Below are 26,752 nucleotides of genomic sequence, written 5' to 3' on the forward strand. Positions count from 1 at the left end.
AGCCCAGGACTTCACAGTATGAGATTCAGGCTTGCACACACAGAGTCCCAAGATTGTGCTGTGTCCGAATCCCTATGATGTACAGTAACTGGACTGCACACTGCGATGGTCCACGTGATCTTCAGTGTGGGAATCCCAGACTGCACTGAGTGAGCCAGAGGCACACAGTGTGGATATCTGCCCGTTGCATGGCATGCCTCGGGATGGCACAGTACAGTGAGAGCTTCACAGAGCAGCAAACTATGGGAGTCCAGGGCTGGGCATTGTTAATCTCCAAGGCCTGTGCAGTTGGAGGGACCAATGTCGATGCTGTGTGATGCTTACAGTGGTGGTATGTAGTGTACGCCTAGTGTGGTGCAGTGTTGCATGGTGTAAAAACTGCTAGGCTATTCAGTGGTAAGACCCCAGGGCTGCACGGTGTGTCTTCCGGGAAGTATAGTATGAGAGTCATATTAACTGCACAGTGGGATGTGGGAGCCAGTAGGCTACTCAGTGCACGTCCCAGGGATGTGGCGTGGGAGAGTTCAAGGCTCTGCAGTGTGGAAGAGGCAGGACTGTACAGTGTGAGAGTCCTAGGACTAAACACGTGGGGCATGTCCTTAGGGCGCGAGGAGTATCTGAACCCCTTACTCCCATGAAGCACTGGTGGCACACCTTGTGCATAAGAAACACCCCACTAGGCTCTCGCAGCGGTGGCTCCGCCTGTGCTGCCCGGGCATTTTGGCAACATCTACTAACCATGGTTTTTCCCCCGTTTAGCTGAAGCTGCGCGCTTGGAGGACCCCGCTGAGTATGGGGTACCAGGACAGTGAGATGAAGGCTCAGTTCACGGGGCAGCCCTGTCTGCCTACCAACACCAACTTTCATGCTGGGCCCCAGCCCTTCTCCCTGGCAGATCACCATGGCACAGGGCCATCCCAGGTAATGGGCCTATTCACGGGTGGCAAAGAGACTGACTGTCATATGATGCAGGTTGTTGTTTTTTATGTACGAAAAAGGGTTTTTTTTAAAAAAAAAACAGGATCTTGCAGAAATGGCGGCTTTATTAGGCTTTACTCCACATGCTTGTTGGCTAGCTTTCAAGACTGCATGGGTCTCCGTCAGGCAGTAATGAAGGCCATGTTGGCTCTCGCAACCTGTGGTAGTGTGTCATTGAGTCTGAGAGCGTGCCAGACTGCTGGCATGGGGGAGAGATGCTGCCTAGCCTGTGTCAGTGTGTCAGAGAAAAGCCCCTCACCCTGGGACCGTGTGACCTAAGGGCTCCCTTAGGTTGACTAGAGTGGGCTAGCCAGCCCCCCGGGATGCTTCTTGAGCTCCATGGGTTCACAGCCGGGCGACAGATACACGGAAACAAGGCTCCTAAACATCCTTGGGCAACATTGGTAGAACCACGATGCCAAGCTTGTGGCAGGGAGCTTGGGTGGATATGAAGGGGTATAACAAGGTCCTACCACCAACAATTCATGTATTCATCTCTTTATTACGCACTTAACACCGGAGACCCGTCTCTAAGCGTGGGACAGCGGGAACAATACATCAACAAAGTCCAATCAGAGATGTTTTCCTAAAAAGAAACATCTTTTTACCATTATATGGGGGTTGAAAACAGGGACAATTTAGCTACATTGGGTAAACACATACAGTCTCTAGAAGGCGGGAAGCAATCCAGGAGAGAAATAGCACTCTCATAATGGCCCCAATGTCTTTTAAATGTCAGACATTGAAATTCAGCAACGGGATCCCTTTGGTCCTTTCCAGTGTGCCAGATATTTAGTCTGGGCATCGCTATTTGGCATCACAACCTCGTGGCTCTTTCCAGAGTCATTACATGGTTCCTGGCGAAGTTCTCCTTCTGCTGGGCTTCCCAAGGTTAGAAAAGGCCTGAAATGTTGCCATATATTACCGTGTTTGCAAGACCCCGCAGATCACACCCACACCTCTTATTTTGCAGGCAATTAGGGAGAGTTTATTTTTCGTTAGACAGATTAATTCAACACTAATTCCACATATTTATGCCATCAGACTGACTTGGGTACCTCCTTTATTCGATTCTTACACTTTCTTCTTCATGTAAACAGCATCATGCACACGATTTCTTTCAAAGATCTCTTTCTTCGGCTGGGGCCTGCCTCTGGAACAGCCTCCCTGCCTCTGTGAAACTTGAGGAGAACCATCGCCGGTTCTGAAAGCACCTCAAGACCTTCCTCTTTGCTTCTGGCTTCTCTCTTCCTCTGCCCGCTGATTTCCTGTCTGATGCTGCACTGGTCACCTGGCTACCCTCTGATTCCGGGCCCAGGTCCCTACCCGCCCAGGTACACCCCTGCACTGCCTCCGGCAGCCCTTGCACTTGGGTCTGTATCTGTAACCCTAAAGTCCCCCTGCCTGCACCTAGGACACCAGCTGTCTACACTTACCCTTGCACCTGCAATTTCCTGGCCGCACTTCTTGTTATTGTTTTGATCCCACATACAGCACTGCACCCACCCCTTTCCCCTGCCATTTTTCCCCTCACCTGCACTTGCGCGAGCTCAATGTCACTTGGCCTTGTAAGATCGTTTTCTCTGTCCTCTCTCTGTTCCCCCTTCCTTGCCTTGTCCCACCTTGAAACACTTGTGTATAGGCGAGTCACACATGCCATATCATATCATATCAAAGCAAATATACATGCTAAAAAACAATTGATTGTGCAGTCTAAACAGTGCGTAACAAGAATGTTTTATAATTGCATCTTGGTGGTGGTATAACCATCAGATGTTTGTCCAATGAGCATATAGTTCTTGCCGTTGTGTACGGAAGAGTTTTAGACTCAAGATCAACTGGGGCACAGTCAAGTAGACGCTAATACAAAAGTCAGACTGGGGCATAACATGTCTCGTGCACCAATCAAAAAGTGGCCTACAGTCAGAAATGGTAATGTGTTCTTTCTATGACAGACTGTTTGATTTGTACCCAAGGGGGAGTTTTGGAGGATAAAACGCGTTGTAAACGAAGCATTTTAGGTAATATGTGTACATTAACTTTGGTCAAAACAACAGCACGGTGTAGTAACTCATCACACTGGTCCACTTTGGAAAAACGCAGTCCCACCCTGGCCAATAAAAAACTGACCCACACTAGTATGTTGGGTCTGCACTTAGGGAATTTCCCTATTGGACTATGGGCCCCTCCGGGCCGGACAAGGGGGAGGGACTTTGCGAGTTCACCAATGTGAGAGAGTGCGGAGCTTACCCAGTATGTCCAATGTGCCAGGAGGAGTAGCTCCATTAGGATTTGTCGGTGTGTGTGGGAGGAACTCTATTAGGATTTGTCGGTGTGTGTGGGAGGAACTCTATTAGGATTTGTCGGTGTGTATGGGAGGGGCTCCTTCAATGTTGCCTCGCTCTGAAAAATGAACCGTAGATTGTGCCAGAGTTGCAGAGAGAGGGGCTTCCACACCCTGTACTGGGGGTGGGGCTTCTGCAGTGTGGCAGGAGAAGGGCTTCTTTGGACTGTGTCTGAAAGAAGGACACCATCCACCAACGTGTCAGGGAAGAGAGCTCCTTGGGTCTGTGCCAGCGTGTGGGGCAGGAGCTCCCTCTACCTGTTCCAGTGTGTCTGGAGAGGGACTCCCCCACGCTGAACCTGTGTGGCAAGGAGAGGGGAACAAAGAGTAAGTGCCACTGTGTCATTAAAGTGCCACATTATTTTGGAAATGTAGACTGCAGCAGGAGGAGATCATGTAATTAGAATGGAAGTTTCTGGTAAGCAGAGGCCGCAGAGGAGAGGCTGTGACTACTGCAATGGACGGCACTGGCGCCTCTTAGGCTCCCAGGGAGACAGACTGTGGGGTGATGGGGTAACTGCCGGTGTTTACACTGGCCCACCCGGGAAGGAGTGGTGTCATTATGCATGTTGAAGCATAAAGGCAGTGTAACTGACTTTAGTCATTCATTGGTTTAAAATGTGTGGGGGTGCAATTAATGGCACAAACAAGTCAAGGGGGCAGTTTCAACAAAAAAGAGCTACTTTAGACAAAGTGGAACACCAGAAAAACACCATCTGATTTGCTCCAAAATTTCCAGAACTACAGGGAGAAGCCGTGGCAGCTGCCAAATCAGACCGTGGCAGTGCAAGTCGGGGGTCACACAACAGGATTAATGGATACCTGACCCCGGGCCAAAAGCTAAAAGGTTGGTGGCCCAATGGCGGGGAATGTGCGGTAGCCCGATCTTGGACAGACGCCTGTCACCTATGGACAGCATATTCCCACACCCTGAAACATATGCGAACAGCCCCCACCATTGCCTCTTCTTTCTCACACACTCTGGGCAATGGTATCTACCCGGTAGCTGAGCTTCTTCTGTGCCAGGTTGCAGGGGGGATTCGAGTCTTTACCCATGATGCACTGTGATGGCGACACAGGGCAATACGATAAAAAGGTCAGGACTGGTGTTAAGGGGCACCGAAGAAGAGAGGGTTCTGAACTGGGCGGTGTTGGAGAGTTCAGTGTAAAGGTCTTCATCATGATCATGATAGATGGCTATGTTAGGGAGGAGAGTAGGACTCCACATATGTGTTCATTTTATTTGCTTTTAATTTGTACCGTGCTGTCTGCAATGACAAGTCGCTTCAAGGTGCCAGTGAATTAAAAGGGGCAGGAACAAGACAAAGGCCCTTGGATACAACATAGCCCTTCCACAGTGGTAATATCAATTTCCAGGTACTATAAAAAAAAAGGTATGCACAAGAAAAGATACAGCAAGAGTTAGCTGTTAGTGGAAATCGATGGTTAGTGCCAGAAGAAGAAAAAACAGACTTCTCAGACAATATATCCGTAGGTCTTATTCAGGAGGTCAGATGTCACTTCTCATTTGAGCCTCCTGTAGCATTTACCTTGGTTGAGGTTGCGTGGTAAGTTGTCCCACATCAAGGCTCTTTTTACAGAAATCATTTTATTCCCAGCTCTCACTTTGGCCCTCGGTTGACCCTCGGTTGTAGTCTTTATGCCAGAGTGGAACTCTGGTGTCTCTGTGGTTGGTATTGGGGTAGTTGGTTGGGCAAGTAATCCGGCCCATTTTCCAGTAGCCTTTGTGTGCAATGCGGGTAGTCTTGAACTGGATCCGCTTGTCGATTGGAAACCAGCAGAGGGATATCTTTGTTGGCCTGATATGGCCAGTTATCGTGTACCTGAGAGAGGCCATCTTGCGGTCTGTGTTTTGAAAAGTACCCTGATATGATCTACTTGAGGGGGTAAGCCATCTTGCAGCTATCGATGGAAGGTGTGAGGACACAGATAGACTACATCAGAAGCCATTCTAGATATTTTTAAGGAGAGAGATTATGAAGGGAGTGTCTCCAAGCTCATACTGTGGTCTATTTGAGAAGAGAGGCCAGGGGTACGGTAGAGACAATGGAATGGTGTGAGCAGAGAGGCCATGAGTTCCTTGGAGAGGGCAGAATCGAAAAGGGTCATCCTGTTGTGTATAGAAGCCGTGAAGTCCTGCCGTGGGCATGTTAGTCTCCAGATGGTACAATGCCGGTGAATGTCAACTGATGTATTGCTTAAAAGGAACCCTCAGGGATGGCTGTATGCCAGGGTCTTTCGAAGAAAATGATGGGCTCTGGAGTTGCCCATAGGACATGCTGGTGTTTCTGTAGCTCATCCAACTCAGCACCCACTCTGCTACCTGTTGGTTCTCGCTAATGCTCTATCCTGAATTCCCCACTCTGCACTGCCACTATAGTACAAAACGTTATCTTCACATCAGGGTCCACTTATTATCTCTCTTCACCTGACACACAGATATCCTATTCATGCCCACCCTAGCCTAGCCAATAAGATAGCCGAGTGAGTCTGCATGCTGAAATGTGTGTGTGATCTGCAGTTCTCTGGTTCAAGTCCTGGCAAGGTCAGCTCACTCTTTTATCCTTCTAAGGTTGTTAAATGAGTACCAATTTCTGTTTGGTAATAATAATTGGATGTAAACATTTTAAGCACTTTCATAAAGGGCTACATAAGTAAAACGTAACAACTAATATCCTTAACCCCTCAACTCCATTACAAAATGGCAGGCCGCCCCACTCGTTTTCCTCAGGGTTAATCCCCCTGATCCATAATGCTCAGCTTGGCCAGAAATAGAATAATGTGTTTACAATTGTCTACTGGACCCATTTCACCATCCTCTTCCATCTGCTTCCCTCTGACATTATAAAAAAGAACCCTCTGCCCAGAACGTGGTCTCCAGTTCCGCAGCCACCTGCCACTCTACCCTGCCATCATCTCTGCTGCAAGCACTTCTTGCTTCAACCTTCTGAACCTCAACATATGCCAGACCTAACCTCATCTGCACCTAGCAAGGATCCTGAGGAACATCCTAGTCTATTGGCAGAGAGGACTATCCCAGTGGTCTCCTCAAGGGACTCCCGCAAACTCCTTTCTGGCCATTGAAAAAGTTATCCATTTGGCAGAAGCATCCTCTATCATCCTCTACTTTGCGACTCCCACTGCCACCTTTCGGCATCTGGCTGCTACTAAACATTCTTTGTCTAAATTTCTACCCATGGTCTTCAAATCAGTCCAGGGAACATCTCCAACTTTCGTGCTCAGTCCATCTAACTCTACACCACAAGATGCCACCTCCACTGCCCTATTATACCTGCCACTGCCTCGCCACCCCCAAACATCTTTGCGTAACCTCTTTATGCAGGTTCTCCACCCATCTAGCGCTACACCCCTGGAACGTCCTCCATATGGATCTACCACCACCCTAATTGCAAGCCCCATCTCCGTAATCCAAGTTGAAGATTCACCAACCCACTGAGCTTTATCGGCGTGGCAACGCACTGACTTCTCTTCAATGTCCATATTGAAATGTCTTGTAATGTCCCTTTGCAGGGCTGCAGGAGAACTCTACAACAAAAAATCAAGAACGTGCTAAGCTTAGACTGCTCCCCAGAACTTTGCTGTTGTTTTGTGCTGTTGTGTTGCATCCCACTTGCTGGTACCCTCACCAAACTCGCTGGAACTGCCTTGCTGTGATGCATCTGATTGGCCAGTGCCCTGTCCATATTGAAATGTCTTGTAATGTCCCTTTGCAGGGCTGCAAGAGAACTCTACAACAAAAAATCAAGAACGTGCTAAGCTTAGACTGCTCCCCAGAACTTTGCTGTTGTTTTGTGCTGTTGTGTTGCATCCCACTTGCTGGTACCCTCACCAAACTCGCTGGAACGGCCTTGCTGTGATGCATCTGATTGGCCAGTGCCCATTGACAATGGGTTCTCAAGCCCATTGGCGAAGCTAGGAAGTGAGCTTGGCATGCAGCGCCTCCCCTGGGGGTTCCTCTCAGATCTCGATGAACCCCATCTTTGTAAGTGAGGCGAATGATATTGACTGCTGCACCATGAGGAGACCTTCACTCTACAGCCTACACCCTGCCACTGCCACGAAAATTGTCACTGTGACTAAAATATCCACAATCGAAAAGGAAATCTTCCTTTGGCACATAAGAGATTAACGTAAAGACTAGGGGCCTCGAGCGGGCTTCTGTTTTCCGCTGCGGATGAGCCGCGAGCCCTGGAGGGCCTTGCAAGGCGATCCTTCTCCGCCCACGGGGCCTGCGCGCAGTGCCCTCAAGGCCTCGGCAGTGGGTGGCATGAGCCATACTTTCCACAACTGGCTAAAGAGGGGCTAGAGAAGCAGCTCGTGCCTTGTGTCCACGGTTATTCAGGCACAGGGAGACGGCCTGTAATTATTGCCTCGGCGACACGCAGGGCAGGTTAACGGAAGTCTTAAAAAAAAGACCCCATTTTATTTTTGGGGGAATTGAAATATACGCAGACATAAAATATTGGTACTCAATGGCAACCATGAAAGCAAAAAGAGAAGTCATTAGTAAGTTAGACGGCAGCCCACCCGCCTCCCGTTTTAAAAATGTGAGAATAAAATGCGAGGTAAAGCAGGCAATCCGATTTGTGAGAGGGACAAGTCTTGGCGGGATTTATGGCGGGGGATGTTCAGAGACACACCAAAAAGACAGCCAGATATTTAAAGAATACTTGGCGAATGGAAGAGATATTTTAAACACACGGGAGCTCGTGTTCTCCAGAACGTGATTTGACGGCGGGAACCAGCTACGATTGCACTCATTATACAGTGGAGTGCAAAGGATGTGCAAGGCAAAAGGATGCATGCATGTCTGGCAGTGTGCACAATGGATCCCTGTGGGGTCTGCCTGATTTATGCTGGTGTATAAAGCCAGCGGATCGCATAGGGTTCTCCAGCATTTGCGCCGGCTATGAAAATCCAGAGGAGGGAAGGTGGCGGAAATGCAAGTTGCGTTCCACGGCACCTCTCTGGCAAAAAAATATTTGAAAATGGGACGTGACCATTAATGGAAGGCGTTAAAGCCTTACCCGAGGCTTTTACGCCTTACATTAACGTTACGCCCCCAACGAACCTGAGCTCCACTGCAGTCTATAAACTTCTGACTCCTTAACCCCTGTTAATTGGATGTTACATTTTTTAGGCCTGCAACATTTTCTTAAAGGCTATGCACTGCCTAACACCGGCCCTCTTAAAGCCCCGATTACCCCTTCTTCCAGCAGCAGTGTTGTTCTCCTTTCCCATGGAATGTCTTTCCTCTGTTACTTTTACTGCTGCATTCTCACTGTGCTTCTCAAAGGTCCTCCTCCTTCCTGTTCCTACAGTTCACAACCTCCCTTCCTCATATAGCGGCAGTTACAATACTATATAGGTGTTCCCTCTACCTGCTGCAGTTTTCGTATCTCACTTGCGCCCCCACGTCTGCTTGCTGTTACAGTTTCTTTTTTTCACGTTTCCCTCCCACTATGTTATGGTAGGTTATGTTATTAGAATGTATAGCACGCACAGTCACCCGCAGGTATCTTCGCGCGAGAAACTCTACTGCTAGGCTAGAAACAGCAGGGAGCTAGAACAGCAGAGTTTTCAGGGACCGTCTAAATTGAAAATGATTCTGAGTAGACCTGAGAGCAAGCGGCAGATCATTCCAGAGTTTACCCCAGCAAAGGTAACTGCGCAGCCTCCTACGCTGGAGAACCGGGATTTCAGAACGGCCACTAGACGAGCATTACCGGAGTGGAGAGTCCATCCCGGAACAATGGGGCAAAATGTATCTTGAAGGTATTGAGCCCACTGACGATAAAAAGCCCTGTGTGCAAGAAACAGGGATTTAAATGTAATCCTCTGAGCCACCAGGAGCCAGTGAAGTGAACAAAGCACCGGACTCATATGTGTCCCAAAAGGAGAATACGTGGATTTTGCAGCATCTGTAATCAGTGTCTGAGGCCAATAGGTTGTGCCAGAAAAAGAGTTTTACAGTAGTCAATGCGAATAGTAACCAACGCTGCAGCAACCAGAGGTCGCAAGTGAGGAGGAAGAAAAGGAAGTACTTTATGAAGCATTCTGAGAAGGAAGTGACCCATCTTACAAGCCGCCCCAACTTGGGGGGAGAGGGGGCATCGAGAGTGATGACTGGGATTGGGAAATCACCTAAAGCAGGTGGCCAGAAAGAAGAAGTCCACAAAGCAGTATCAGAAGGCCGCCATCTTGTCCCGATTCAGCTTAAGCCAGTTCACACTCATCCACTCTCCCATGGCCACCAAGCACTCACACAGGCCCAACGGCACCTCAATCTGGTCTAGATCTAACTAAAACAAGATCTGGGAGTAACCGTGGGAGCGAATGAAGCAAACCAGTGGCTGAATGTAGATGTTAAATAGCATAGGGGATAGGGCAGAGTCCCGAGGAACACCGCAGGAGAGTGCCTGAGACAAAAAGGAAAAAGGGGGAAGAGGAAGCGGTTGGCCTTTCTTAGCCAGGAAAGAGGTAAACCAGGCCACAACAGGACCAGAGAGGCCTGCCGAGGCCAGGCAGGACACCAGGATGGAATGGTCAACGGTGTGAAATGCTGCAAACAGATCTTACAGCATCAGGGCACCCACTCCACCTCAGTCAATCAGCATGGCCAGATTATCGGCTACGGACACCAGGACACTCTGCGTCCCTTGCCCCGGCCGAAAGCCAGACTGAAAGGGCTACAAAGAACAGAGTTTTCGAGAAAGGAGGAAAGGAGTGGAGAGACCAAAAATGCCAGCATTTTCATAAAAAAGGAAGAAGAGAGATAGGACTGAAATTAGCTGGAACTGAAGCATCCACAGAGGGCTTTTTAAGGAGGGAATAGCAAAAGCCTATCTACGTTCTATAGGAATTAGGACTGACTGACAGGCAAGGCTGACTGCCTGCGTAACTTATGAAATCCTACCCAGCATAATAGCCTTGAGGATAACCAGAGGTACAGGATCAGACGGGGTGGTGGATTTAAGTTGGTTTACATCTCGTAACGCCTCCTCTGTAGAAAACTCAGGGTACTGGGGTCAGGAATGGGAAGCGGCACCCACTACCTGCACTGAAGAGGTATTAATAGTGTCTGCCAACTAGTGTGGATATTCTTCAGTATATCAGCCAACTTGGTAACAAAGAAATCAGAGAGCGAGTCGCATGAGATCTGAGTGGGTACAATTCCAGGGGACAAGCGTGTGGTGGACTAGAGCGAACTGGCATCCTTGCTTCACCTTTCCACCAGTTTATGAATGAGTGGGTGCTTTCTGGCCTGTCCTAGACTTCACTGTAGCAGATCCAATCACTGATATTCAACCAAATCCAGAAAATCAGGTTGGGATTGATTGAATCCCATCCTACATGCAGGAGGTCCCACATATGGTTCCACATGGGCCATCCCATGCCTGCTGTGGTGCAATGTACGTACATTAGCCCAATGGCCCAATTAAATGACCACCGCTAGTGTCAGATGCATCGATGAAGAAGATCCGCAAACCCATCCCCACCTGGGGAAGGAGGAGATGAACTGGAACAAGTAGGTCAAATTAAAAAATATCTGAAAATGAACATAGTTGTTGTTTATGTACAAAAGAATGTAACAAACTGAGCAGTTAAAATATACAGAAAAGGACCAAACCATTTAATGTAATGTTACAATGGTACGTGGACAAAGGGAGAACATGTTACAAAGGATAAAATATAATGAACATGTACAGCACATGTGATTAATTAAACAGACACATACAAGTATGGAGATGAATTGCCAAAGACGTGGACATGCACATAACCGAATTACACAATGTACACAAAACAACTAGTGTAAACGAAAAATTGGAGAATAATGAAACATAAATTGACGTGGTGTCAGTTCATGAAGGGATAAGAATCCAATTATGATGGGTTTGTTGACTCAGAGTCACTCAAGTTACTTGAGTTTCAGCTTCATCGATCAATGAAGTAGAGGGGCTCAGCCTTCATCAGGACAGAGAAGATACAGGTAACATAAAGATGGTAGTCTTGTGATGGGCACAGTGATTGTAACATCTGTGAAGACAGTGAGGGGATTATTTTTGAGTGTGATGTCTGAATACTTGTCCATTAATGGACATAACAATTGATAGTACATTTTTACTGGTTGTGGAGAAATTAACCCACTTGTAGGGGTGCGAGTTTCACACGGAGACTTTGCAAAAACACGTTGCAGTCGACTGGAAATTTGTTTCTTTTTAGGAGACCCTAAGCTGTGTTAGGGTCTGTCTATGGAAAGAGAATGAAGGAATTTTCATATAGACAGCAGAGATGCAAAGTGAATGTTTGTGAAAGTATCAGAAGGATTTGGCAACAAGGAGTGGCTGTTAGGGAGAATTTTCTGTTTCTGTGCTAATTCCCTTTAACCTTGGAGACCCTCAGCTCTTTTGCTAGAATCTGGGATCTTTTTGATTTTAAACCTTCTCAGTGAGTGGTGCTTATTGCTAGTCGCTCATGTGTTTTTCGGCGACTTGGATTTTTAACTGTTTAATGGAGTCTGGTAAACTCCATAGGCATCTGCTTTTTACATTTTGACACACAGCACTCTTTGTGCATTGCCACTGAGAAGTCCTTTCAACTTCTCTTAACAGTTAAATACATGTTCTTGTGTGAACTACAGTATAAACTAGGTATACCATAGGACCATGGTTCGTGCTCCACAGTCACCGTTCAGCAAAGTGGCCAAGCCCAATGAACCCTCTCCTGGTAATGACGGAGGACTCAGCCATGGGCAAATTACAACTGTCCTTATTTTCCATAACAGACAGGGATCATACAAGAAAATGAATATCCAGCAATCACAGCTCCTGACCCTGTGTCAGGAGTTTTTGTTAGCAAATGTCATCACAACTTAGAACCATTCCCCAAAAACCTACGAGCCCATGCTATTGGGTGGCTGGGGTGGTAGTGCCTATAGATGGCACCTATAGAGGTTCGCTGACTGGTCCTTGCATGTCAGGTTGTCTCGCCTGAGACTTCCCCAAAAACGATCTATTACATTGTTGCAAGGTCACAGGACTACCATTGGCCCTTGCCCTCTGCCATCCACCACATGATTTGTGTTCTCTGATTGGCTTGATCGGGTCTCCTGATAACTTTTATCTTACTTAACCTTCTTTTGTGGGTCCAGCATACACCACCCTACGTGGACTGCTGGGGGGGTTACATAGCAACTCCTTATCCCACTTCTCATGTACATTTTTGTTACATTACCTAACTTGAATGGCTGGTGGCAGGTTACTTTTTAGTACCTTATTTTGCAGAGTACTAGCAGGCTTATTTCTCAGCTGCAGTACAGCACCCACGGGTGACGATTTTTCCAAAATAGCCCCTGTCTTCTTTTTTGGCATTTCTTGTTTTTTCATTCCTTCTGGGATTGTACTCTGTTGTTTAACCTAGGTTTGAGTCCTTTGTGTATTTTGCCTTTGGCGGGCTTCAGCACTGAAGCCCGCCAGGCTCCAGTGTGTCTGGGAAGGCACGAAGTGAGGGAGGAGCCCGAAACATCACTGACCTCTGTTTGTAGGCATGCCTGGCTGAAACCAGTTCCAACTGGGCGGTTGGCTGTCCTAGAGGACAACCCCCGGTGTGATTGACAGCTGTAGGGCTGTGAATGAATGAGATTTCGTATTAAAAGGTGAGGCCTTTGGAGCTCCAGGCAGAGTCGATCACTGGAACATCATATCCGATGAAGAGGGCAAGCAGAGATGCCAGCAGCACCTTCCAAGACCTCGGAAACACTTGTGATGCCTTGCAGCTCTGCTGACCCATTTTTGTTTCGACTGGGAAGATCCGTGCAGGACCACTTCCTCCCTTGGGCTGGTGGGACCAACTACCCCAGAGACCTGCTTCATTTTGGCACACATCACGACTTGCTGTGACTTTTCTAGGCTGCAGAATCCCAATCCCCGGGAACCCCCGACTATTATCGAGTGCATCATTTTGCAGAGATTGAATCCAACCAAAACCTAGTGAGCACCTTCAAAGACCTCCAGAAGGAGGAATATTCTGTCCAGAGTCCCCTAAACAGAGTCCAGGACCGAGCGACTGATGAAATTCCAACCGGAGCAATTCATTTCTCGTTGGCGCTAAGAAAAAGGCACCAAAACCACAAAGAGCCACTGAATTGGTTGTTTTTCCATTGCTGCCGAGTCCCTCTCCAGAGATCTGCCGCAGAAACCCACCAGATGTACTCCCTTTTATCACCATTTGTAGTGCTCCTTTGCTTGGGAAGTTCTATTTCGACCCCTTCAGAGTTGACCTCAACTTACCCGTGCAGGCCTTCCAGCTTGTGCTCCATCAAGTGGGCTCCCCTTGAGCTCCAGAGATTTTTCAAAGAACCCCTGATTGTTTGATAACATTTTTCTAAGATAAGCTGTATCAGAACTGGAACTGTCTCAATGACTTTGGCTGTTCTGGTTTCCTAAAGGCTCCTCTTCCGAACCCTATTGGCTTTGGCAGTGCTTGTTCCCGTACAGGTTCTAATTGTTGACACTATTATTGCTGGGATAAAAGACTGCCTACAATGCTCTGGGAGACACTAACTATTGAACCAGTTGAAAAGTGTGTTCTACTTTGACTGTAACAATTTCCCCTCCCAAAACCAATTTTGTAATGGTGAACAAAAATAAGTGCTACTACTGACCTTGATTGATGTTATTGTGTGTGCTGGAACATGTTTAGCATAGATAATAAATGCTCATCTGCATTATTGGTTCTTGTTTAAATTAAATCAATCTTCCAGTGAATGCTACTACTTGCTGCTTTTTAAAGAATGCTTAATTTGCCTTGTGTGTGTATATAAATAAATAATGTAATACAACGTTAAGTGTTTACTTGATGCCTTGTGTTTACTTATTTAATTGTGCTACTCTATAGCTCACATTACCCTCCTGAGATAAGCCTGGCTGCTCAGTCGCACTACCAACTTGTGCAGTACAGGTCTATATTAAGAGTTGGGTCTGCCTAATACCAAGAGATAAGTCTTTTGAAGTCCCACACCAGTTGGACTTTACAAATTCGTACCTAACAGTGGCTTGCTGCTGATTGTATGTGTGCTGCATTGGAGCCACGGTATTCTTGTGGCGAGGGTAGCCTGTGGCTTCTATCATTGGATAAGGGTAACTTCCTTGGTCTGAACAGCGACCAATGAGACATGCTGGTGCTTGGCGGTGCAGTCAGGAGCATTGCCATTACCATTCGCCTGACCCACCTCAGTTGGAGCAGCTCTCATCCCATCAGATATTATCAGTAATCAAGGTGTCTGAGTACATTTTTTACCCACAGATCAACTTATTGATCAATGAAAACTATGGTTTATAGTCATAAAACCGAAAACAAAAATCCCGAATACAATAATCTCGAATCCAAAATCTCGAAAAAAAAAAAGTCGAATTTCTTTTTAATGACGTTTTTTGTTCGAAATGGGGGGGTTCCCCCCCCAACCCCCCTTTTTTCTATTTTTTTTTTATTTTAACCCATTTTTTTTACTTACCTGACCCCAAAAAAGCATATAATTAAATAAATAAAAAATTCGACTTTTTTTTTTTCGGGATTTTGGATTCGAGATTATTGTATTTCGAGATTTTTTTTTCGGTCTTTTGACCGACCACCGAAAACTATTTCCAACCCTCCTTGCTTTGAAGGAACATAGTGTACTGTGACATTATCAAAAATAAAATTGATGAACTATAAAGAGTTTGGGATCAGGCGGCAAGCGCGTCCTTGAACGTCAATAAAGGAGTTCCCATTAAGCCCACCCTTAGATCATATTGTTGGCTCCCGGTGGCCTCTTGAATCAAGTTTGAAACCCTTTGCACCTGCGTCCTGGGACAAGGATCCACACTATCTTCAGAAACGGGCCCCTTGCTACACCCCATCTGCATCCTGCTCAAATGGCAAACAATCTACCAAAAAACATGCTTAAATGAGGAAGACAGGGTCAATCCTGAGAAGCCTTTTGCGGAGCAACGGCCGAAACCTGACCAACAGGCAACGGCACGTCCAGAAAACTGTTGAAAATAAAGCATTTCAAGAAGGCTTTCAGGTAAACGAGTATCGTTACACGTGGTGGACTGGCCAGACTGATGCTACCCTGAAAGCGTTTTGACAATTCTGCGCCCCACCCACACTACCTTTGTCCACCTACACATCATACGCCAATTTAAATCTTTATCAATCACCTTCGCCAAGACTCAACTACAAAATTATCTTCGATGTCCGCTGCAATCTTGACCCTTTTAGGCACCATTTTGTTAAATTGTATTTACATTTTGGCAATTAGGTGGTGCTTTAGTACCATATATAAGCCAAAACCTTTGCATTTGAGTGCATATAAGAGTACAGATGCAATGTGAGGAGGGGCTCACAGCCTATAGGCTTTGTTTGGTTATTTATCCATGCATTGAGCAGCCGGAGCCACGTTAACTCCTTTCATCATTCCCACCAACTATCCTTCCGCTCCCTGTTCAAAGCACACCCTCCTGGGATCTCTTTGAGTGAGCTGCATCACACAGTAACACCAAACCTGGTGCTGAATAGGGCCTGCTATTATTTCTAAGTATTCTTTGAAAGCAGTCTTCTGAGAATTAACAGTTTAATTACCCCAGTAAATGAGCTCCAAGTGAAATAAAAATGCCTTAACCAAGTGTGCCTTCGGCCACTTCATTTATAAGCAATATGTGTATCTTCGCATCTGCACCTTGCACTGAAGCCGTGTTAAAAACAAGCATTGGACAAGCCAACAGTTTTGGCTTTTGTGTAGGCATAGATTAGCATCTGCCAGGCACTGCCATAGTGATACCAACTGGCCATAAGACGAGAGCATCTTCTATGTTGGCTAATATGCATTTTCCATGACATTCTGGGATCTAGGACACATTTAAAGGCCTTTTTCAGGCTGCTGAAGTTTTCAGGACTTTTGTCGATCTAGGCTGCGTTTTAAGGCCTTTTTCAGGCTGCCAAAGTTGTTAGGCCTTTTGTGGGTCACGCACACCCACCTCTTATTCTACAGCTATGCTAAATGTGAATTGGCATCCCCCAAGACTGCTGCTGCGGTTTGCCACATCGAAACTAAAAGTGCGTGATGAGTAACCCATCAGGTCAAACACAGTCACTGCCAGTGATCTCAGAAATAGTCCCCTAAACGTAAATTGTGATATCAATGACGCATACTGATTCAACCATAATGGCGTCCTTCAGGGGTCAAGTCCTAAACAAAATAGTGGGGGGGCTCATTTACATACCATTTGAATGTGGTGTCACCAGAAATTAGCATATCAAAGTGCCCTCTGAAAAAAGCGGGGAGACTTCCGAAAAAAGTGGGTAGACTTCCTCCACCCACATGTACCCTCAACTTGAGCCCTGGTACCCACGCCTGTGAGGCCCCAGTGCCAACTACTCCAATACTGCCGCATTGGACATGTGTATTGTCCATGTGCCTGCCCCAATAATATCCCTGCTCATTTACCATCTTGGTCCATATTTGTTTTGTACCTCCATACCCTCACCTTCCTTTCTGCTACACTTACATCCTCCATCAACAAGCCGAGCCATCATTCTTATTCTGTGGAACTAGATCACCTATGCGGAATACCACATAAGGTGCCAGCGCAAAAACTTCCCTGAAGAACAGGACGTCACAGTTATCTGAACACATCTTGTGCAGTTCTTGTACCAGGTCCCACAACTTCAATGCATCCAGTGATCAACTCTTTTCCCATGCCCGAACCCACCAAGGCTTTTTACACCAAACAATTCCTGGAAGAAGACCCCTCCCCGGCCACACTGGCAAAGGATGCTATGCCGGCATCCGTTTCCAGCAAAAGCCACCGTCTGTGCAGTGTCTTGCAATTACCCTACGAATTGCGATATTGGGCCTCATTACGACTGTGGCGGCCACGGAACGAACTTTGCCGATAGGGGACTGGCACCGTTCATTCGGGGCCGCCACATTACGAGTTCTGCAGTGTGTCCGCCCTGTACGCCTGGCCAGACCAGACGTGCAGAGCGGGACCCGCTAGCATACTAGGATGCAAACAGGCCCGTTGTTGGCATCCTCCCCATTCCCATTGGGCTCAAATGGGAATGGTGACGTACCGGGTCCGGGTCCCACGAAAGGGAATTACCGGGCCCTCCAAGGTTGGAATGGCCCAGTAAATCCCCTTTTGCGGGACCCGAGTTTGGAGGTAGCCATGCCGGTAATGACGGCATGGCTATCTCCAAACTCGTAATTAAGCCCTCTGATCTTTCCCTGCCTACCAAAATGTGCTAAACATCCTAAAAGCCCCCTCATGGGCTGTTTAAATTTTAGGCGCTAGTGCTACCGCTATTGCATGGGGGAGTGCTGGCCTCCAAGACTCCACAGTGCTGTTGGCAATTGTGTCAACGGTTGCTCCGCTGCTGGGTGCCATCACCTGAACCTCTGCATCTTTGAACGAGACAAAGCATCAGCCACATTATTGTCTCCATCAGGCACGTGTTTTGCTTTAACCAATGACGTTAACCTTCAGACAGACCAATGCCATCTCTTTTCGCATTCTCAATACCGTTTTGCAGGAGGCCCTCTGATTGGGGATGGCCTGCACAACAGGCACACTATCTGACCAGAACACCACACTTTTGTATACTACTATGGGAAATAGCTCCAAGTAGGTGATATTCCGACCCCCCCGTCCCAAACAGGAACCACTCTCCTGGCCACCAACACACCCACCATTTATTTCCAAAAATGTTGCTGAAACTGATCCTGCCAGCTGCACCTGTAAACAGCCCTATATCTCCGTTTGGCACCACTTATGATGGCTATCCCAGTGAGCCACTAAAATCTGCCAGATAAAATGCCAAACACTTAAATCACCCTTCACTTAACTGGACAAACGGGTCCTATGGTGTTTCTCCTTAAGCCCACCCACCCATTTCCCTTTCCGGTTAATCTTGAGAATTGTCAACCCATCTGAATAATTCTGAGAGCGAAGTTCAACGGACAAGCCAGGACCTAAAGTTGGTGCAACATCACCTTTTTAACCACCAAAACACTCTTTGATTGATTTCTTGAATGGCTGGACTGTCTCACTGTGCAGCCCGCATACCTCGGACCCCCAAATTCAATCCAATCACTAAAAAGGTCAACTTCTTAGTGGGCCTTGCATTTTATCACGTGCCCTCTGCAGACCCAACCTGCCCATAGCTTGCATAAAACGGCTCAGTATATAACAAAAGTCCTGTGCCGCAGGCGGACCAACAACAAGAAGTCATCCGGGTAATGCAACAGATATTGAGACCCGACTCCTCCTTGGTCCCCAACTCCAGCAATGTGCGTAGACACGGACCAGCCCATTGCCATTCGTCTATCAAAGTGGTATCTCCCAACCTGGCCAGAAGAAGGCAGTGCGCGAGCGGCCCAGAGGCAGATTCCTTATTATCCTACATGTATCCTCTGCTACCAAGATGCATTCCCTCTACAACTGTTCCAGTGCCTTGTTCCTTATCATGGGGAGGGGGCAGTGGTGGGATCATGTCTGCTGTTTTGCTTGACGGGGGCTGTCACAGATAGCTTTGGGAGGATTTGGGACGAGGTTGAATTGGAGGTTTCTGGAAGGTGTGGTGGGAGAGCCATTGCAGGTCCCCGGTTGAGGTCTTTGTAAAGTTTACAGTAAACATTTAAAAAATAAATTAATGGAAAATAAGGCCCCTGAAAAGTCCCTTAAAACCTCTTAAGTGCCAGACTATTATTGAAGTCTATGTAAAAAGGACGAGTATGCTCGTCCTTCGCACTTAAAGGGAGAAAGTTGCTGAGTCATAACATCCTACATTGCTTTAAGACATGTTTTGCATAGCCTCACTGTTTGTTTGTTTATTTATTGGATATTTGCAAGGGGCCTAAGTAACAAATGGTGTTTCAAGGTGCCGCAAGACAAAAAAAGGGGGCGGGGGGCGACAAGGGAAAAAGATAACAATAGCGGTCATATTAGGCCTTGTGACACTCAGATCGTGCAAGTGCAGTAAAAAGAAGTGTGGGGTGGGGGTGGAGTGCCAGGTCTGTGCGAAATGCGAAGTGCTAGGGTGGGAAGAGAAGTGCAGGGTAAAGAGGAGAGAGTGCAAGTGAAAGGAGGATGCAGGGGGGGTGGAGAGGCCACAGGGGCTAGGAGGTTTCTAAGTAGACGCCAGGAGGGCAAGTGCCAGGGCTTGCATGGGGTGCAGGGGCTCAGGGACCACATGCTAAGTGCGAGGAGAGGGTTGGTCTGGGCGGGGGGGGGTGGTACCCTGTACAACTCAAAGGGAACCAGGCAGTCAGTCACTGAGACAGTCTGGTGTGTTAGCAGGGAAAGGGGAGAGGGAAGGAAGAAGAGAAAAGGAGGGTCTTGAGGAGCTTCCGGAACCTAAGGCGATCCGGCTCAAGCCTGAGAGGGGCAGGGAGACCATTCCTGAGGGAGGCTGCTGCAGAGGAGAGATCTACCCCCCATTCTCTGCTTAGAGAAGCGTCCGATTTGCAGAGAGTTGGAGCTAGAAGACCAAAGGGCTGTAGCAGGAAGGTACTTAGGGTGAGAGAGTTAGATGTAGCGGGGTCCCAGGCCCCAGAAAGCCTTGTGGATGATGCAGATGGTCTTGAACTTGATCCTAGCAGCAAACTGTAGCCAGTGGTGAGATGCAGTCCCTGGGCTTAAGGCCAAGGATAAGTCTTGCAGTTCTATGCTGGATAAGTTGAAGGGGATGAAGGGAGGATAAAGGAATGTTGAGGAAGAGGCTGTTACAGTAGTCCAGCCTAGAGAGGACCAGAGTTGGAGACATTGGGCCTCATTACAAATCAGGCGGTCCGGAAATAACTGTGGCGGTAAACCCGCCGCCACCGTTGTTTCTGGACCGCCTGATCCTGACTCCTGCAGGCGGGAGGTGATGTTCCTGCCAGGTCTGACCTGGCGGGGTTTAACAACACCCGCCTGCAGGCGGACAAGGAAACACCGGCAGCATCACGAGATGCTGCCGGTGTTTCCATGATCCCCATTCCCATTGAGTCCCATAGGACTCAATGGGAATGGGGATTAACACCATTCCGCCTCCGTGATTCCCAGGAAACCGGGGTTGTAATGCACCGGTAATTCCGGGAATCACGGAGGCGGAATGGTAATACGAGTCCGGCGGTAACCAGGTGGTTTTACCACCTCGGTTACCGCCGGACTCGTAATGAGGCCCATTGAGTTTCTGGGGGAAGGTGAGGAAAGGGAGAATGCCTCTGAGGAGGTGCAGCTGAAAGTGGGCCTTCTTGGCAAGGTCTGTGATATTAGGAGAGAAGGAGAGAGAGGAGTTTAGGGTGACACCAAGGTTTTTTGCCTCACAAGAGGGTGAGGGGAGGGGACTCAAAGAGGGCAGCCAGAGGGAAGGAGGGAGCTGGGGTCCCAATGGGAAGCATCTCAGTCTTACTGGTATTAAGGCAGAGGTCATTGGCAACACACCATGCCTGATTAGAAGTCAGTCAGGGATGAGAGAGGAGGATGAGGAGGCAGTAGAGGGAAGCTTGAAGGAGAGCTGCGTGTTGTCTGCATAACACTGGAAGTGACGCAAAAAGGAGATCAGGTGGGCCAGAGGGGCAAGGTAGATGTTGAAGAACCACAGCGAGAGGAAAGAGCCTCGAGGGACGCTGCAGGTGGAAAGTTCGATAGTGGAGAGAAAAGGGCCCAGATGAACCTGGGAAGGTAAATCAGAGAGAAATGAGGTCACCAGTCCAGTGCCAGGCCCGTGATGCCAAGGGTGTCGCAGAGCCAATTTGTCAGGGTGCCATGATTGGCCTTGTCAAAGGCAGAGAAAAGATATAGAAAAGGTAAGAACGGATGGAGAGTTGGAATCGAGATTTGAGAGCAAGTCTTCATGGTGTTCATTAGAGCAGTTTCCGTGCCTCTGGCTGCTCTGAAGCCAGACTGGTGGTCATGTAAACAACCAACATATTCTGTGTGTTGGATCAGTTGGGAGATGACCAGCTTCTCCAGGAGTTTGTCCAGGAAGGGGGTAATGGAGATAGAGCAGTAGTTAGCCGGGCAGAGGGCTTTTTGAGGAGAGGATGCAAAAAGAAGTGTACATCTAACAATACATGTTTAACGTATCCCACTCCTCCAAGAGTCCACGCTAGTGAAATTGAAGGGTTTTGGACAAATAATTTAAATATTTTTTTAACGATTTGAGGAGTGGGTCCCACTTTAAATCTTGCCGTTGACCAGGAGTTACTGCGCTGCAAGATGTATGGCTTACACCCAACGAAAGAGACGCATGGCTTTTCAATCTAATAGTTTGGCACTAGCTAAAATGTAAATGATGTGTCCCTCATGTTGCCGACATTTAAATTGCTAAACTGCAACTAGTGGGCAGGACTTCTGTCACTAGTCGGGTATAGCTTGGCTTTCATAATGGTGCAGAAAATGCACAATTTTGTTTGCAATAACTCACTTCAATGTTGCAGTAATGCATTTCCTATGTGTAAACGTGGCCTTTCCGCTGCAGCAATGCACTTGCTTTTGTGAACAGCCCTCCCTTGTTGTACTAACGCACTTCTTGTCATACCTGCCTTTCTGCTCCACTAATGCACCTCCTGATTTCGATATCCATGCTGTTGCAATTACAGTATCCCCTATTTGCTGCAACAGTAGTGAACACCATCTTTAGTAGATGGCTGCTTCATATTGAAATTCTTTCTGAATAAAGCAGGAGATCTCTACTCTCTGCATTTCCCAAATGTTACAATATTGGATAACAATTTAGATATATTCCAGGACAGAACAAAAGCAAAAAAGCAAAAAACATATAAATTGTGGATTATTGCTTTTTATTAAGATGAAAGGAATTTTGGATATGTAATCTTACTTGGTATATTGTATACATGTGATTGTTGAATTGATTATGGATGAGTGTATTAGGATATATTGGTTGTTGGATGGGTGTGAATGAGTTGTCATTTTTTCCTTTCCCTTTTTTGTTTGGTCACAGTTGTGAACCCACCTGTATTTAACTGTTGCTCTTCAGATTAATTGATGATTATTTTGGGTCTAATGATATTGTAGCAATTTAAATAAATATTTTTGATACCTTTTATAAAATGATATTCTCTGGAACCTCCTTTGAGTAGACCTCTGCTTCATATTGAAGTCATGCCATTCCGCTGTACGGCAATAGCACCTCTTCCTACTGCAGTTATGCACTTCTTGTGGTTTATAGTCATTGCATCGAATGCCTTCCCAACTAAAAAAAAGTGTTACAAAAAAGCATTGAATGCATATTTTTCTTTTTTTTTTTTAATGGGGGGCCCCCACCCCAACCCCCCTTTTGTTAACCTTTAAAAACCCAATACAATTAAAATAAACCCTTTACCTTAAAAAAACTGCATTAGATGCTTTTTTTTCAACGCTTTTTGTAGGTGCTAAGGCATTCGATGCTATGACCAGAAACCCTTCTTGTTTATGATGCCTCTTGTTCTCCGTGCAGTAATGCACTAACCGTTTGTAATCATGGTAAATGAAAGAAAATGGTATTTTTGTTCGAATTTCGGGTGTTCGAAAATTGCGAATTTCGGACTAACTTACCATTCCATGCCATTATAGCGAACAAGGGGAGCAGGGGATGTTGGTGTGTCCCCCACACCGTTGTTCGCTATAATGGCATCGGGGGTTGCAGGGTGTCCCTCGACCCAAAACTATAAAGTTTTGAAGAAAAATAAAAAGGACTCTGCAGCGCCGGGTCCCATCCACGGAAGTGAACAGGCGTTGCAGGGAGAAAGGGAGGCGGCGACACACAGCGAGATGTGCCACAAAAATGTAAGTAATGGAGAAGGGGGGGGGGTGGCTCAGGTTGGCAGAAATGCCTGTGGGAGAAAAGAATCAAAGTCATTTTGGTTCAAGTACCTTTCTTTTTTATTCTCACTCGGACATTTCTCATTGGATTATTTCATGGACAACCAGTGATCACTTCACCTGGTTTAATAAAGTTCTTCCTGATTGTGGTTCCACCCTTCCTGTTGGAATAATGCACTTTCTGTTTGTAGTGACCCCGTATACTGATGCAGAATTGCAGTTCCGGCTTATTGCTACAGGAGTGTATGTTTGCAATGGGATTGTTTGCCCCTTTGCAGCTGCATTATTGCACTTATTGTTGTGCTGTTGTTTGCACATGCTGTTGGATAGCACCCTTACTATATGTGATGGTGTCCTCCTCTTCCCGCTCTACCGCTGCACACCTTCATCACCTGTCCCCCATTAATATGTCTCCTCTGTGCTACATGTAGGCCTTGGTCGCCACCACTGAGAACAAAGCCGTGGCTGGAATACCCTACTACATCAGAGACCAGGGGGTCCTCAACCAGACCGACATCTACGCCACAACAACAAAGCGTGACTTTCGTACTTACACCAGGTGAGGGGAGCGCGTCAGTTGCCTCTGTCTGCTGTGGGTCTTTTTGTCTTGCTCTTTGTTTTTTGCTCTTTGTGGTTTTCTCTAACGGCAGACATGTTTCTGTTCCTTCCCTTGTTTCTCTTTCCCTGCATATCTCATGCCTTCTTATGCTCCCTTTTTCCCGGTTTATCTCTTTGGTCTCGGTTTTGTCTCTCCAATTATAACACCCTAAGGCAGTATTCATTTCCCTTTATAAAAACGTAATCTGTATATCTTTGATGATAGGACTCGTGCTTTTTCCCTTCTTGAGTTGTGTCGACTGCTTTTTGCTGGCCTTTGGCTATTCGGTAACGCCTGGTGGTTTTTGGTTGTCTAGCATTGTCTAATAGTATCTGAATGTTTAAAACCTTATTAAGTCTGGGGATGTCTGACAGCATCTGTGGGTCCTTCGGTATCTGACAGTGTCTGTTAATTATTTGGGTTTCAGAGAGTGTTAGTTTATTTTAGGATGCCTAATGGCTATTGGTGTGCCAGTTGATCTCTTGATGTTTGCCATTGGATCTCTCAAAGAGTCTGTTGGTCTTTGGGTGTACCCCATGATGTCAACGGGTCCCTGAGTGACGTGGCATCTCTTCGTTTGGCTGTCTAAAGTCTTTTGGTTTCTGGATGCCTCACTCTAACCATTGGTTTTGTGAGTCTTGCTTTCCCTGCTTCTCTGCTTCCCTTCTCCTCAAACTCCTTTTTCATTCTTCTCCTTCTTTCTCGGTTGGCCTCTTCCCCCTTTTCCCTCTCTGTTTCTCTCCTCTCCGTCCCATCTTTAATGCATCTTCTTTTTTCTCCACTTATGAACAGGAAGGAGCTTGAAGGGTATCCCAAGAAAGATATTCTGACCTACTGGGAGAGCGAAGATTACCCCAAAGCCTGGGGTCACGGCCTCAAGCAGAATCCCTTGTCCAAAGAATCAAACCCCAGTCTGAGACGCCCGGGCCCCATGCGTGACGCCATCCAATTTCCCATCGGCACCAAGCTGCCCCGGATCCCCCCGCGGGCTCCTGCTGTCCCACACCGTGGCCTTTGCACCCTGGCCCAGGAGACCTACCAACCGCCTCTGGATGTGAAGCAGTCCCGGGACAGATTCTGTGCCCTGGAGACCCCCTGGAGCCTACCACACCAGGGGCCTCTCCCTGCCATAATGGCGGTCCCCAAAATGTATGAGACGGAGTACGAGACCTATGGGAGTGCACGACCGATCACTGTGTGAGGTTGTGAAATACTTCCCAGAACCAAAGATACTCCCTGCCGCACCCTGAGGGGAAATCCCAAAGGGAGGGGTTAGGGGTGTAGTGTTGAGCACTGGAAGATAATTAATAAAGAGTAGTTTGAAGAAGACCAGGAGTCTGTTCATTGCATGGGATTCCAGAGGCCATGTCTGCGTCTGTGGCATGGGTGTGCAAAAGAAAAGAGTGGAGCCGGCCAACAGAGCTCAGTGTGGCTCAGCAACGCCTCCATGCCTATGGCCGTTCAAAAAATAAAGCCGGATTCCTTTTTAGATAATATGGGTTGGGGGTGAACTTGTTTGCTCCTTTCCCTGTTATACCAGCAGCAGCACGGGTGCGTTTGCTTTGTTTCTGTGCACAAGCACAAAGCTTTGATAATCAGGTGTCCTGGGGCAGAGGTAGAGTACCACTGTGGGTGAATGAGGTGGCGGGTAACACCTGCAAGGGGCAGCTCAGCAGCCTGAAGTAATTAAATCGGCTCCGGGTCGTCACTGGCCAGTAGCCAGGACCATTTTAAGGGGGCTTTGAGGCTTAGGGTACTGATCAATTTGAATCCGACCAAAACCAATGAAATTAAGAGATCTCAAAAGTCTCTGCACCTACTCCCCTCAGTCTCAGACGCAGCTTGATGTGTTGCCCTGGCAGTGATCAAAACAAGCATGGGTGCCCTCTTGAAGTCTCCTGGCCCCTTCAGTACTGGCATCAGAATAACAAGCAAGTGGCATTTCAAGGGCAACATTAGCAGCCCAGTAGGATAGGGCTTGTGTTCAACCATAAGCTTAGGTCACATTTAAACCACAGCCGCCACGAGGAAGGAGTATGAACTGTAGCATAGAAGCAGGGCACGGATCAGTAGCTGAATGAGAAAGGTACACATGCCCCAGCATATACAGAAGTCGGATGAAACACCCCAAAAAAGCTACACACACACTAGAGGGTATGTTTTGAATTATGAGTTTGGAAGCCTAGAGACAGGTACATGTACCTAGCAATACAGGCCACTGAGTGGGAGCCATGAGAAAGGTATATGTGTTGTGGCGAAAATACAGGATTAGGGATAGAAGCTATGGAGAAAGGTGATTGCAATACTCTCAGCCCTCTGTTACACAGTTTCAGCATATGCCATGCGGGGGGGGGGGGGGGGGGTAACTAGGCATTTCCATTTCTACAGGGATATCAGGCTGCGCTCTGAGAGCTACCACTCTGAGAAAACTAATTCCTACTTTGTCCTCTTTGGGGCGTCTGGGTTCCATTTCTGCAAGGCAAGCAGGCCAGCCATCTCAGGTCTCTGTTATCTGTCAAAATCAAAACCATCACTGAACCTCATTGAGGGCGTCATTTTTACTAATGTGCTCCACCCAAGACAAGTGATCTCAAAGTGGAAAAGCACAGAGGCTTCTGATGGGGCCGAGGGTGATCTGCACTGTGAGGCTCGGGAGCGACACAAAATAAAGTGAATCTGCCCTGCAGTGTTGTGGGCCCGACACAGGATATGTCATGCCACTTTTATCCTGCACCAAGTCACCACCGTAGTATAGTCTCGGCGTGCCTAGACTTGACTGTAAGTGACCATATTGTACCCCGGGCAGGGGTCTCAAGACCTTCGTTCGCAGAAGGAAAGCGAGCAGGGACAGGTAAGAGAATGGAAAAGAGGGAATAGTTGTCACTGACAAAGGGGAGGGAGGAAGAGGCAGGATGAATGTTTTGTGATAGCACAGGTGCA

The 26,752-nt window shown here is 47.3% G+C and overlaps 1 protein-coding gene across 1 annotated transcript in view; it reads left to right on the forward strand.

Annotated features, from left to right (window-relative positions):
- SAXO3 (stabilizer of axonemal microtubules 3) overlaps nt 1-25,141 on the forward strand; it is a 58,337-nt gene extending 33,196 nt beyond the window's left edge. The window contains exons 3-5 of the mRNA XM_069605846.1: nt 760-921; nt 23,646-23,773; nt 24,605-25,141. Of these exons, the coding sequence (XP_069461947.1) occupies nt 760-921; nt 23,646-23,773; nt 24,605-25,013 (699 nt within the window). The 3' untranslated portion in view covers nt 25,014-25,141. The remainder of the gene's footprint in view (nt 1-759; nt 922-23,645; nt 23,774-24,604) is intronic.
- The last annotated feature ends 1,611 nt before the right edge of the window (nt 25,142-26,752 follow it).

Source organism: Ambystoma mexicanum, chromosome 1p, assembly GCF_040938575.1.
Source record: "Ambystoma mexicanum isolate Mex_15411 chromosome 1p, UKY_AmexF1_1, whole genome shotgun sequence".
Lineage (NCBI taxonomy): Eukaryota > Metazoa > Chordata > Amphibia > Caudata > Ambystomatidae > Ambystoma > Ambystoma mexicanum.